This window comes from Strix aluco, chromosome 9 (assembly GCF_031877795.1).
Source record: "Strix aluco isolate bStrAlu1 chromosome 9, bStrAlu1.hap1, whole genome shotgun sequence".
Lineage (NCBI taxonomy): Eukaryota > Metazoa > Chordata > Aves > Strigiformes > Strigidae > Strix > Strix aluco.
This window is the reverse complement of record NC_133939.1, coordinates 5,023,024-5,037,277: the sequence shown is the minus strand read 5'-3', so window position 1 is coordinate 5,037,277 and position 14,254 is coordinate 5,023,024. Positions and strand designations below refer to the sequence as shown.

At 38.6% G+C, this 14,254-nt stretch overlaps 1 protein-coding gene across 1 annotated transcript in view; it reads right to left on the bottom strand.

The window, feature by feature from the left end:
• GIGYF2 (GRB10 interacting GYF protein 2) overlaps positions 1–14,254 on the bottom strand; it is a 76,951-nt gene that overhangs the window by 43,725 nt on the left and 18,972 nt on the right. The window contains exons 5-7 of the mRNA XM_074833519.1: positions 11,865–11,973; positions 4,786–4,897; positions 4,179–4,219 (exon numbers count right to left, since the gene is read on the bottom strand). Coding sequence (XP_074689620.1) covers positions 4,179–4,219; positions 4,786–4,897; positions 11,865–11,973 — 262 coding nt within the window. The remainder of the gene's footprint in view (positions 1–4,178; positions 4,220–4,785; positions 4,898–11,864; positions 11,974–14,254) is intronic.

Genomic DNA, 14,254 nt, shown 5'->3' with positions numbered 1-14,254 from the left:
CTTGGAGAGCACCACACTATCAAGTTACACTGCCTTCATCGCTACTTTTCTTAGCTAGTGACCCATGTGTAGTCTAAAGATCCCTTTTCCACCCTCGTATCAGTACCAATAATTTTTAAGTATTTCTTGCAAGTGTTATTTCCACATTCTCTACCAATATAACACTTGAGAAGAGTCCTACAAATTAAGAACCAGTGCAAGAGCAGTAGAACACATTCCTGTGTCAAGTCTGAAATAACCATTTAGGAAAAAAAAGCTTTATTGTGTGAGGCATTGTTTTCTCATATATCACATACTCCACTCTCAGACAAACCAATTGCTCCAAAATTCAGATGCATAAACCCAACAGGAGGTACTATAATCTCACCATTTAGAGCTAAAGCTATTTCTAATTTCAATTAACATCCAATCAAAGTGTGAGCTGCTTTGTTTGGTTTCTAAATGACTTGATACTTTAGAAGTTGTCCTGTTTTTTAAATAATTTTCTATTTATAGATTTGGTTAAAAGGGGGTAAAACAGCAAGAAAAAACTATGTTTAGCATGCACTAAATGCAATAATCAAATATTACCTTTAGGAATGTAAAGCTGAAGAATACTACAGAAGCAAATTAGACAAACAAGTGTGTAGTTACTTCAGAACAGCTGCAGAACAAGGGGTAGACAAAACACCCCTATTGCTCTTACAGTTCCAGAGAACTGGTGACCCATGGATGTCTGCTAAAGTACTGGAAATATGCCATGACCCAAATTGGAATACAAGCCTAGAAAAATTGCTGATGGGCTCTGATGCAACAAAACTGCACTCTATGCTTTGACTAACATTGTCAGAGCAAGCTGGTGAAGAACCTGCTTTGGATGCACCTCTTGCTAGCAAGGTAGGGAAGAAAAACAAGCCAGGCAGAGTAAGGGAAAGTGCAATTCAAAGAAATGCAACATCCTTCTTACAGTCACGTGAACACCCTTTTTATATTTGAGTCTTCTTAATCTAACCAGAAAATACACATTAAACAGGACTCAATCAGGTTCCACAACTGACTTACTAAATCTTGTTTAATCTACATTACAATTATTTACTACCAGTGTGCAATTGCTGGTAACTAATCAAATCCCTTCAGCTATTAAGCTGGTATTAGTCAAGAGGCTGCACAGAAAATTAAGCAGCTTTTGTGCAGTTCTAAAAGACAGCCATGATCAAGAAAACAACATGCTCATTTTCTTTGCTAATGGCTTCACCCTTCCAGAAGCGATTTGGGTTCTCAATGAAGTCTGTCAGAACTGTGACAATCTGCAACAGAAACTCGCAAATACTTTGTGCATCTTCAATTTGCATACTGAAACTAGGAACAGATATTGTTTATGTTGAGAATCAGTCAAATGTGACTTGCAAACTGTTGTGAGCACCGAAAAAGCAATCATTAATTTTTAAGAACAGCATATTGATCCTATTTGAGAAGCAATTCTTTGTTGAAGGTCTATTACACTTCAATCTCATGATTTTTAATTGAGGGGTTCTTGCACTGTCATCCATTATGAATGCCGAGAAGAGTTTAATATTGGATCTCTTATTAATTCTGTAACATGATCACCCAGAACAAAGAGCATGAAAAAGCTGGCAACTCAGTAAATTATGTAATTTGAGGCTAATCCAAGGCCCTATGAAAGAGCAATGAAAAACTGAAGCACAATAACGTTAGGGAATAAAATCCTAAACTAAGGGGTTTAACCAGGGTAACTGAAACCAATATATGCATCTGATAAAGCACATTAGCCTGAATGATAAGCTGCATGTCAATTCATTCCTTGATCTTTCTGCTTCCACTGCTTTGGGTGGTACACTAGTGCTTGTATTAACGTGGGACTTCTTTTGGCACATCTGTATCCCTATCTCACCCTCCAAATATTTTGTCATTGGAAAGCCTTTACATAACAGTAACTATTTGTTCATTAATCAAGGCTTGAGTCAAAACAAGACCAACACCTTCTGTTAAGATCTTTGTGCTCTCCACCTTGTCTTTGAAGATGGAGGAGAGAAATGGTCCTCCCACTTACCGGGACATTAATCTCTAACATAGCGATATGCAAACATAAATTACTATTGTTAAAACAATTTTTTAATATTAAAGGTTCAGAAAGATTGCAAGTCTCCTGCCTCTATCATACTGTGCTACAGAGCTTTTAGCCACGTAAGATCAAACTAGAAGAGAAATAGAAAAAGAGACTTAAGAGGAGCAACCAGATACTACAGAAAGCTTCATGATTTGAGAATAAGCACACCATCCGTCGTGATGAACCAGGACTTTCAACAAAGCACATGGGGCACCATCTTCTCTAGAAAATGGTTCACAGAAGATGCATTCCAAAGTCCTGACCACTAGTAGTTGCCACAAACGAGACATGCTCTATACTAGCTGAAGCATTAACCTCCACCTTCAGGCAGAATCCAGCTTCAGCAAGGATATCTTGCATACAGTAAATTCTTCTCAATTTCAACTGAGGGATACATCTTATCCTAAACTGACATGCAGTATTTTTGTCACAGTCTTGATCAGAAATGTGGTACATTCTATAGTCTGAACCTGGAAGTGTTGTAATTTTATCACAAGAACAGGAAGGAGTTAAATAAATAAAATGGAATCAACTGTGGTAGATATTACTTTTATATCCATTTGTCTTTTGTAAAAAATGCAGTCCTGAAATCTCAGTAGTACTTATTTTCTCCTATTTTCATTTTTTTTCCAAAAGGTCTCTGAATATTAAGATACACTGAGTCTGAAGTTTCACTACCAGCATTTAAAGATGAACAGTCTCAGACCAATTTAGCTATTTTTAGAAGTAACCTCTTTTTAAGGAAAACAATGAGGAAAACAAGCAACACCTTAGTCTTGTCTTCACTTTCAATTGAAAGAGCAGAAAAATAAAAGCACTCTTTAAATTGAGAGAGGATTGAGAGGGCTTTGAAAGCAAACATGGTAATTTAAGACTCTTAAGGCATGCGCCACCATGGTAATCTGGAAAACTATTAAAATGAAAACTTATGCTACTCACAAAAAAATATGGACAGCTAAGCAGGGATTAAAATACATTCCTGTCAACTTCTAATTGCAACTGAATCTCTCTGGTTTTGTTTGTCTTGAAAGTCAACTTGCAATTGTCTTTTCTGATCTATGTTTTATCAATATGGTCACTAGGGACGATATTTAGCCAAGACTCCTTCAGCAAAGACCAGAAAATCCTCTGGGTCCTAAAAAGACAAGGCTCATTGTCAGCAAGCGTTTACTAGTACAAAGCCTCTCACTAAGCAGAGCTGTGGTACATGCATGTGGAAACATGCCACGAAGAAAGAGCAAGGTCATACCAGAGAACAACCAACGCATGATCCCACGAAGCAGAAAATCACTGCGGTTACTATACCACCAGTTGACAGAGGAGAACTTGCTTGAATGTTCTCACCACTCTCAGAATACAGATTTTACCTAAACGGGTATGTTCCATCTCCAAGTTGACAATCTATTTCAATTCAAGTGCAGCAGAACATTCAAACAGACATACTGGGTCACAATTAAGGACCCAGTATTCTGCCTGAACGTGGCCAGCATGAAGCATTTAAGAAACAGGAGAGGAATGGCAGAGAGGGGGACCAGATGATAACCTGAACGAACAGAAGATTTGTATGATGAAAAACTAATTTGACAGACAGTAAATCCATCAGTATGGGAACCTCAGAACATTGCTGCTGGGATCTACATCACATTCCAAAAAATAGGTCATATGGTCCAGGAGTCCTAGGTACCAAAATAGCACACACCAAGAATGTTTAAAAGCTGCACTGAAAAGGCATATTGCCACAGCACACCTGTTAATCAGTACAGGCTCCTTTCACAGAGGTACAGGAATTGAGTTCCAGCTGTAGATATCACAATTTAATTTAATAAATAGAACCTACTTACTGCAGATTTTTCTTATCTAAAACATTCAGAAGTCTAACAGTGAAAACAACACAAAATACGAAAACCAACACTTTGAGAACACATTTAGGTACCCTGGCACAGTATCATGAATCTTGTTTCAACAATATACTTGGAGCAATAAGAAAGGTTTGTGTACATGTAGGTCCCTTTCCCAAAACACACCCTGCTCCTCCCTCCCATTTTCTGCCCATACAGTAACAAAACCATACCTGGATCTTTTCGCCCTGGTTTTTCAAAGCGTCTGTCTCCCCTAGAAAGGCAGAATAGAAGTTTCAAATAAGGTTTTGGAACTACTCCACTCAATGTTAGGTATGGCTCTTTTTTTTTTTTTTTTTTAAATTTGGTAGGGGGCTTTTTTAAAATCAGAGCTTGATGGACAGTATCTTTAAAAGTCCAAGCAACAACTGAAATTTTCAGGAACACTGATACACACACAGCCTTTGCCAACTAGGTACATTTTGAAATGTGACCCTAAGTACTGTCAGCAAAGTTGAGACTAAAATTGATGTGAACCCTTCAGCAACCCGTATTTTCACCCATCATTCCTACCGCAACTGTCATAATTCATATTCTCTTAAAGTAGTTCCTTCTTCCCAGGAACTCAGCAGAAAAATTCTTTGCAAAAATGCTCTTTTACTTGCTCCTGAGTTTTAGAAACATTACTGTGTTGACTCCATCTTAGAAATTCAGACATTCCACTCACAGATACACCTAATCACTTTCCCTAAAGTGTTTTTATGAAGTCAAAAGGCACAAATGGAAGCTGAGCAGAGGTATATTAAAGAAAAACAACTTTAAGGGCTAGAGTTCTGTTACCTTTCCTCCCAACTCTGTGATCTGTGCATTTCCCTGCCCCCTCCTCGCCCAAATCCACCCTCCACTTCATCAAAACTTCTTTGGTAGAAACCGCTTTCTCCTCGGCCTCTGCCTGAAAAGACAAAAAACACAAATGTTTGTACAAATAATAATAAAAATTGAAAGAATCAGGTAGGTTTTCCCTTCCTGGTGTCCCTGTGAACTAATCTTGCAGTCTTAAGCCCCAGTGAAATTATCTGGGGCAAAGGGAAATAGAAACAAAGACTGAAGAAGGAGTCGCACGTAAAAAATTCTTAAAGAAGCACAAGATCAGACAGACCAGGCAAGCAATTCTGAAATAAATACTATGCAGAAAAACAGAAAAAAAGATACTTACCCAACAGAAATTACCATACAAAGATGCGTTGTTCACACAATATCTACACAGTACACGTGTGCTTTACACTCACAAAAATCACATTGCTTTTAACAGCAGAATCCAGTATAGTGGTACTGCACTGCAGATGTACTCATAATTACTGCTGTCAAGGTTAATAAAGGAGAAGGAAGCTTCACCACTATTAAGTTCTAGTGATTCCCAGCAGAAATCTCCCCCAGGAGCAGCGGGGAGAAAAGAAGGATCACAGGATGGGTATAAGCAGGACACCATGAAGAACATCAATAGCTACAGAATAAAAGTTACCCTCTTCACTTTTTCAAGAAATTATTCTCCATAGGTGGCTACCAAGTATTAAGCCTCAAGCCAAAAAGTCACAGATGTATCCTCAAGTAAAGCATCTTGAAGCACATCTTCAATGTTTGGGTAGGCGTGGGGTGTTTGGTTAAAAAAAAAAAAAAAAAGAAAAACAACACCCACACACATCCCCAGACCTTCAAGATCGCTTCCAGCACTGGTTAGATTAATGGCTGGGGTGAAGCTTCCAGATCTACAAAAGATAAACACTGCTTCACAAAGTTCTACAGCAGAAGAAATGGGAGGTTTTTATCAGCTAACTTACCATTTCAAGTATCTCATGGAAAGAAGACAAAGTGAAATACATCAATCAGCTGGTTGTCAGGATAATGCCTTTCCTACATACACATGTGGTCTCTATAGTCAAGCCCAAAAACCTAAAAAGCACCCTATAAAGGGAATTCTTGGCTGTTAAACTATCACAAACCTCAATCCTTTCAAACTTCTCTCTTCCTGGCTTCAAGAAAACTAACACCTCAAAGGACAAGGTGCAAACCTGGCCAGGGATCCAGAGGAGTAAGACAGAATGACCAAGTCAAACAGGAAATAAACACCTTGAGAATGGACTCCAGTCTCTCTAGTCTTCTGAAAAAAAAAAAAAGTAGTAACAACAAAACTCTACATCTAAAATCTAAAGACCCCTGGATGCATCAAGGAATTGTACCATATTTCAGTGTCTTATGAAAAGAGGCTCTAAAAAAAATGGAAATAATCAAGGCAGCTGCAACAGTTTCTCTACTATTCTATACCAATCTCTTGCAAAAAAACCTTGTTTTCCAGGCAGAGAAAAAGAAAAGCGATCCCCAGATAATTCAGTCAGGCTCCTCAAACACACAGTGATTTTGTATCAGGCAGTACAGGCTGCAGGATGTATAAGGAAGCCACAAAGTATCTGTACGATTTCTCCTTCTGCTTCAGAAACAGGATTTGGACAAAACTAACCTGTTCCTAGCACCAGCAATGCAGTTCAGTGGCAGACCTCCTTATCAGAGATGGAGACTTCCTCACCACAGTTTTGGGGATGCTTAAGTTCAGATGGAGACTCGACAAACTCATAAAAGATAAATAACTCTGATATTTACTAAACACAGAGACCACTCTGGTTCAGGAAATACACTGAGCTGCAAATGTCTGGAAACTGAGCATTTATGGGCTGCTTCTTCACCTTTGTATTTTTACACAGCCCTTATTCTCTTGCCAAGGTGCCTTCTTTTGGCTCTTGCTGGAGACAAGACTATTGAGTTAAACGATCCCTTGCCTGATGCAGCATAGCTGCTCTTACACAAACTCAGGTGGAGACAGAGGAGTTGACTGAGCACTCAAGGCAAGAGAGGAGAGATTAGCATCAGACCTCTGACTGTACTAGAAACACGGACATGCTCTCTATGGCAAGTCTGATACTTCAAGGTTGACCATAGTCACGAAGGCAAAGTAAGTTGTAAAGGCAAGAAGGAGTAAAGATGTGATACAACATCAAAAGTAGCACAATGTTTATCCAGTTAAGGCGTTATGGGTCCCCTAAGATCCTGGAACAGGACTCCAAGCTGTTATTCTCCACAAATACAGCCCAGGAAAGTTTAAGCATCTCATGCAATGGCAATCTTTGCCTAGTTTCTTCACTACAGGAAAGCTCTCTTCCTTCCTCTCACAGGAGATAATAAAGCAAAAGCAGTTCACAAGAGAAAGCCATAGACAGGCAGAGTCAAAGCAGAACAAAGGCACTGACTCATCTCATGTCTCTGAGGTAGTGGAGGTGGAAAGTTGCGTACGCTTTTCCAACAGAAACAAAACTGGTTGTCCTTTTCTGTTCTGTACAGCGAGCGACAGCAACATTTGCAGTGCTCCCCTTGCAGTGTGAGCAAGCATGAATGCACACTGATTACTGATAGCAGACACACAACTGGCAGAGCCAAAGGCTGGCAATATGGGAGATTTCATCAGCAAATAAAGCAACTGCCCTGTATAAAGGGAAGAACAAAATCAGAGTTATTCTAACAGCAGCATGGTTTACGGCAGCTTTAAAAGTACCTGAAACGACAGCCTGAGAAACCTCTCTCCACTTAGCCCCCTCTACATCACGGTTCATCAGTATTTCACTTGTGCTCAGCCACCAAAATGGTCTGAATTAAAAGATAACCTTGCAAACGATCCAAACAAACGATCTCAGCAATTCAGCTTAAGGCTGCCTGGGGGGGCCACACTACTCAACTCCCAGCTATACTGATACCACATAGGACCGGTCAGAACCTACTGAAGCCACTTTTACCCCAGCTGTGTTGCCAACCCTCCACGGCCCTCTGCAAGGTGCCCCGTCCAGGTGCAGTAAGGAGAGGTGCCCATTCAACAGCACCCAGCAGAAACCAAGTAAACCACTGTGTGAGAGGCATACCGCATTAAAACAGATCCTACCAAGCTACAGAAGCTAAGTAGCTAGTTAAGGAAAACCGTGGTGTACGAAGTCAGTTATTCAGCAAGTATTACGTAGATAAGTCTGACCTGAAAGTGCACACCAGGACACAGCTAATACTGAAAACAGAACATACAAAAAATGCTTGCAGAGAGGATAAAGTTGCACATATCAGCACACTGTTCACCATTCTGTTTCTGCGCTTCTTGGCTTTTTTTTGTGGCTAATAAATCTAGAACAACATGCTTATTTTAAACAGAATGCCACTTCCGAAAAAATGCCTGGTACATGAGGAGCAGACTTTCTAAGTGTAGATGTTGCACAAAGTATTGAATGCAAAGTCAACAGATGTCAATAAACTCTTCCATTGAAGAACTGAATGGTGCAGCTGTGTCATTTGTATTTCAGTAACTCCCTGAAAACCTCAGAATGAGGACCTCAATCCACTGGATATGGTGTAATCATAACAGCCAAGAGTCTCTAACCTAAAAAACAGACAAGTCTGAATTTAAGTAAAAAATAAAAGACACAAGCAAGTGGGCAAGAAGCAGCACACACTGTCATTCTAATTGTCTTTACAAAAAAAACCCAAAAAACAAAAAATGAACATCACAACACAACACGCAAATTCTTGAAATTACAGCATGACTGGAGTTTAGGATCCATGTGTGGGAAGAGCAGGATAACTGTAGTTCAACTACTGCTGTTTAGGTATGAGAACTTGCCACTTCCACACCATTTACACACTTTCCAACAGCAGCAAAGACAGATGACAAAGGGGAAAAGAGGGTGGGAGGGGAAAGAGCTCTATCAGGAAGCAAAGTACCCTTCATAAGGGTCTTAACCAAAAAGGAGAACAGCTACAAAACAAGGTGTCAGTAAGCTTACAGCCCATTCCAGGGACTATTTAAATCTCTCCTCGTCTGAGGCTCTTATTCATGAATGTTGACATTCCAGTCCTGCCAGCACAAAGCACAGGGCTTAACTGCACACCACAGGGAGCTCCCAGGAAAACAAGTCAATTAGAAAAAAGGTCACGTGCAAGTACTTGGTTTCTTTAGAGAATGTAACTTCAGAACTAAATAAAATGTTTTGGATTTCTGTCTCCACACAAGACACATACAGTATTAGTGATGGCACTTGCACACTGCAAATGGGTTTTAACAGTAACAGCAAGTTGTATTTCAGCACACAGGGATACAAATTTTAAACAAAAATTAAAGCGACTTCCACACCGTAATCATTTTCACATCAGCTCAATGTACTCATTGTCAGTAAGACTACTGAGAAAGTATTTACTGAGTGTTACATTGTAGTTTTAGCTACTGATAGGAGAAGTCACATTTAAAGTTCTAACAATAACCTTCCTTTCCCAGCAGGTCACCCAGTCTTCCCCTTGCCGATCTGTCACAGAGTCCCTCTCACGCTCCCCAATGCTGGAACACAATTCTGGGACTTGTGCCTCAGTGAGGGAACTTAATTAACAAATCTAATCGTACATGCAAATTCTTCCCTGAAGTTACTGTTGTGCAAGTCACTTCAAGACAGTAATCTCGAGTTGGTAAAGCTAAGTCTGCACTGATCAGCAGCAGCTTTATTGCATACAATGATGTAAAGTTCATGAAAAACACCAGATAACCTTTTGAACCCAGGCAGTTTTGCAGTGCAATAAAGAAAAATGTTTTCCAACTGTTAAGTGAAAGAGTTCATCTAGTGAACAAACTCTGAAGAAATTCCAAGTCCTTTTCACTGTAACTTGAAAAAACAGAACTGCATTTAAAGCTTGCTACTTGCAAGCAACATGTTAGTTTTGTAATTTAGATGTCAACATTCCAACACTACTAGAAACAAAGTCCTTAATTACAAGAACATCATGTGTATAATTATGAAAAAATGTACAAAATGTACAGTTTTGTCCTGGCAGAAGTCCTAATTTGTTTACAGAGTATAGAAACTTTGGGAGGACTCATCATGCCTAAAGTCCAAGACTAATTGCTCATAAAATGAAAAGGGGAAGAGTGGAAGAAACGAGAAGCAACCAGCATCAAGGAGAGAGGGAAAGCTCAGTAATTTACTGAAGAAATTTACTGGAGAAAAGTGTCATTGACAGCTTAGCAGAAGATAAGAACGACAGAGTAGAGTAACAAGCACAGCATATAATGATTCATACAAATTAAGAGAAAAAGATCAAATGAGGATGAAACCAAAAACAAGTGAAAAAGATGAGTTTTGCAAAGTTCTTGAGCTGATGTTTCTTAACATCTCTTAGAAATGAAGCATGAAAAGCTAGGGGATATATGCAGTAGACACTTTCAAACAGTCTTAATACTGCATAGACTTTAAGTTCTGTCAACTAAAATGTAATAAAACAAACTTTATTGCCAAACAAAATTTCCATGCATACAAATTCAGTAATAGAATTACTGGATGAGAAGCCAAGTTCTGCTATATTTAACCCTATGACCTCACTGAAACTAGTGGGGGCAATTAAAAAGCAACCCACTGCTCACTGCATAAGGATGACATTCATTGTTAATGGTCAAAGTATCTCAATATTGAATCTAGAGAGCACACTAGTGGTCATACAATCTCAAATCACCAAATCTTATGTAGCATTCATTTCATTTGCAGAATTAAGCAAAAAAAAAAAAATAATGCATGTATTCCTAGAGAAAGTGAAACATGGATGGTAGCAATCCAATAAGCACATTAAAATCACAGCAAAACAGCAACAGCTTTCAAATATACAACAGAAATATAACAAGGTATATATGTGTCATCTATGTATGGGCACATACTTTTTTTTTTTTAATTAAGCCCTGAGCATTTGTGCAAAAACAATGCCAAATAAAGAAGGAGAAGTGACAGGGAAATCCGGAGATAGCCTCGTAAAAGTTTAAACGTATGTGCCTTAGCTGGAAAGCTACCCCAAGAGGACAGATGACAATCTACAAATATCTGAAAGATGTAACCCAAGAAGAAAGCAGGATTAAGAAGTGAGAACAGAAATGAGAGAACAAATTAAGTTGGAGCAAAAATCTGGTCGAGCATTTAATTACATATGGAAGTGATTTCTGAAGATGTTATTGAAAATATCACCAGTTAAGAACATTTAGAATTAAATTAGAAAGGACCCTAAGAGAAACCTCAGCTAAGCACCTGCAAAGACAGAGGTTCCATGATTCATTACTCCTGATGATATTTCCAAGTTATTAGCTTCTTAGTATTCTAAATGTAACCCATCATGTTGATACATAACACACCCAAAATAGTGTTCACAGCAGTATGCACATTGAAAGGGAACTGCTAAGATAAATTCTAGATTTAACAATTTGGTTTGAATCTAATGATACGGCTTGAGGACATTTTCTCAATTCATTCGCAAATGTTTGAGGTGATCCAGGATGAGACATCGAGTATAGTGATGCACTAAAATTGGCAAGACTCAAATTTCTCCCAAATTCAATTATGTCTTTCCATTAACCTTCTACTGTTTATTCTCAGGATGTTAATAAATAAAAATGACTTTTCAGAACACTGAACACCACCTACTACAATCTTAATTTTTTAAATACATTTGTGGATTTTACTCCTTTCCCTATAATTTGGTTTCATACCTTTAATAGTTATTTCTAACAGTTCTGAACCAAACAATTTCCTATTCCACCTCAAAACTACCTTTCCATTTTGCTTTCCACACCCACCAATCTGACAAAGGCATGTAACACAGGTACCAGACATGCACTAAGGTGTGCACAACAATCACTGAACACTATATTCATTCTCTAACACCATCTTAGGGGAAGGGTTTCAAAGCTTTAAGGGAAAAGAAACTGGGCATGAGAGAATCAGGCTATAACCAAGCTCCATCTAACATCTTTCAGAAGCTTTAACCTGGATCACCAGCACACATTGCAGCACCTTCCACTAACAGCTCACCTCGACCTCTAGAGGAACTTCGACCTCGAGGAGCCCCTACCACCGTTCCTCCTCCACGTCCCGTCAACCGCAGGACAGCAGCACTGTTTACAGACATCGAGAAATTTCTCTGCCAAGAAGAAGAAAGAACCAAGGTGAGATTTAAAAAAAAAAACCAAACACAAAACCAGAAACACTTTCCATTATCCTAAATTTAGCTTAATACCAACTTTGCTTTCCTTATGTTCATGACAAATTCTCTACAACTGACTAACACTAACAAGGAAAAGGATTCCTTGGAGCATGAGTAGCTGAAGCAGTCTATAAAAGGATCTTGGTCAATGGTAGCATCTCCAAGTTACTTACCTGAAATTTCCATGCTCTAAAGGTAGCAAGTGAGCACCTACTCCTTTATCAGATGATTCCAGCTCAGAAGTGATTAGAACATCAGCAGCTTTAAACACAGCCACTGAGTTGCAAAAAGAGATTGGCACCTGCCTATCACCATTAATACCAGTTCTAAACTTACTTCTTAAGCAAAACAATTTTGAATAAAATTGCATTTACCAATCTCCTTTGCAGAAGTCAGTCCTTTTTTTCTGTAAAGATATCACAGGAGTAACATGTTTTGAGGAAAACTAAGTGTATTTATGACTTCCAAAATTTAAGTGATAGGCATTTTAATAAAACAGTAAACACCAGTAAAAATCAACTTTATTTTAAAATTAAATAATTGTTAAAGAAAAAACTATTTCAAAAAAGAATGGATAATTATAACCAACTCTGGCCCCATTCTCTGAGCACAAATAGTTGGAAAACTGGGCCAAAGAATGCAGGAGCGTGATCAGAAACATTAATGAGCAAATTCACACACACTTTCTGAAGGCAAGTTTCAAATAATTAGAATGCAAAGGACTCCAAACAGTTGTTACATCAGGCTTCTTGATAGGAATTAAAGAAGGCAAATTGCTCACGTGAACTCATCTGAATTACTGTGTCTTTGAAGGTCTTTAGATAACAATGAGACAAGCAATTATATACTGTTTAAAATCTAAATGGCTAACATCAAAGCCAACAGACATCTGAAGGAGTTTTAACCCATTTCAGAAACAAGCCTAACTGCTTCATATGTTCTAATTCTACAAAGTAGATCTTCATTCAAGACAGAACTGGTAACTAAGGAAACTTGAGGGGGGAAAAATATCCAGTCATGCATGGCAAAACAGCAAGGTCAGCCTCCAGTAAATCTGATTCTATTTTCCCGGCTACCTCTTAAAAGTTTAAAGCAACCATTTCAACAGCAAGTCAAAATGAACCACCTCCATTTGCCTCTAAGGAAACCACCACTTTTCCTGCTGTTGATACTTCTGCTTTTTTGTGAAGCAGTGAAATATTTTACTGCAGGAACAACTTTACGCTATTGACCAGATTCATTGTCTTGCACAAGAGATGCCTTAATTTTTGATGCCTTATCTTCCCAATAAGAACAAAATAGTAATCTCACTTCCTTTTCTATTTTTTTTAATTTTATTTGACTTGTCTGCCTCAAGTCTGAAGAAATCCTCCCTTCCCTCTGCAGAGATGGCTGTGGTGAAGATGCAATCCTTGCAATGTGCACAGTGATAATAATCCACATGGTAAGATCACAGTAAGTAACAAAAAAGCAAAGTCAAAAAAGCAGAACACCCTACTGTCGATTACCATATTATTTCAGTGTCCATCCCTGACAATGCACACCGAAGAGCAAAGCTGCCCTAAAACAAGGGCTCAGTTAATCCTTTAGTAGCAAGTGGAAGACATCCCAAGAAACAGATGTCAGAAACATAACCAATGAGGACAAAAAAAAAAAATCTCCATTATATTCAGCAAGAGTTTGAGACTCCCTTACTTCAGAAGCAGATAAGATTAAGACAACTGAATTCTTTGCTAATGCAAGTAGGAATAAGGACAGGGGGAAAGGCAAGGGAACATATGCTGCATTTGCCAGTGATCGGTGGTGGAAACCTCTGTTAAAGCTACCTACAGAAACCTTCTTCTCTTCAAAAGACAGTTCCCTGAAAACAGATCTTAGACAAGTCTATGATATCATATAACAAAACTTACTACAAGGTGAATCAGTTGAGGTCTAGGTGAGCTCACCATCCTTATCACCAGGAAGGTGACATTCTGCATTAAAAGGATAAAAAGGACCAGCAATTCCAACCAAAGTCTATCCACGTCTCGTAAGAGGGAATACTGTAGCCATAAGAATCTGACTAGTTAAATTCCACAGGACTAAACAAATTTAAGCTTAAATTCATATAGCTGACATCCTCTATCATCCACCTCTAGATAACACATTTTTAAATCAGCTTGAGACAAGTTCTTCCTAGACATACTACACAGACAACTACAATGCTATCAGGTGCGTA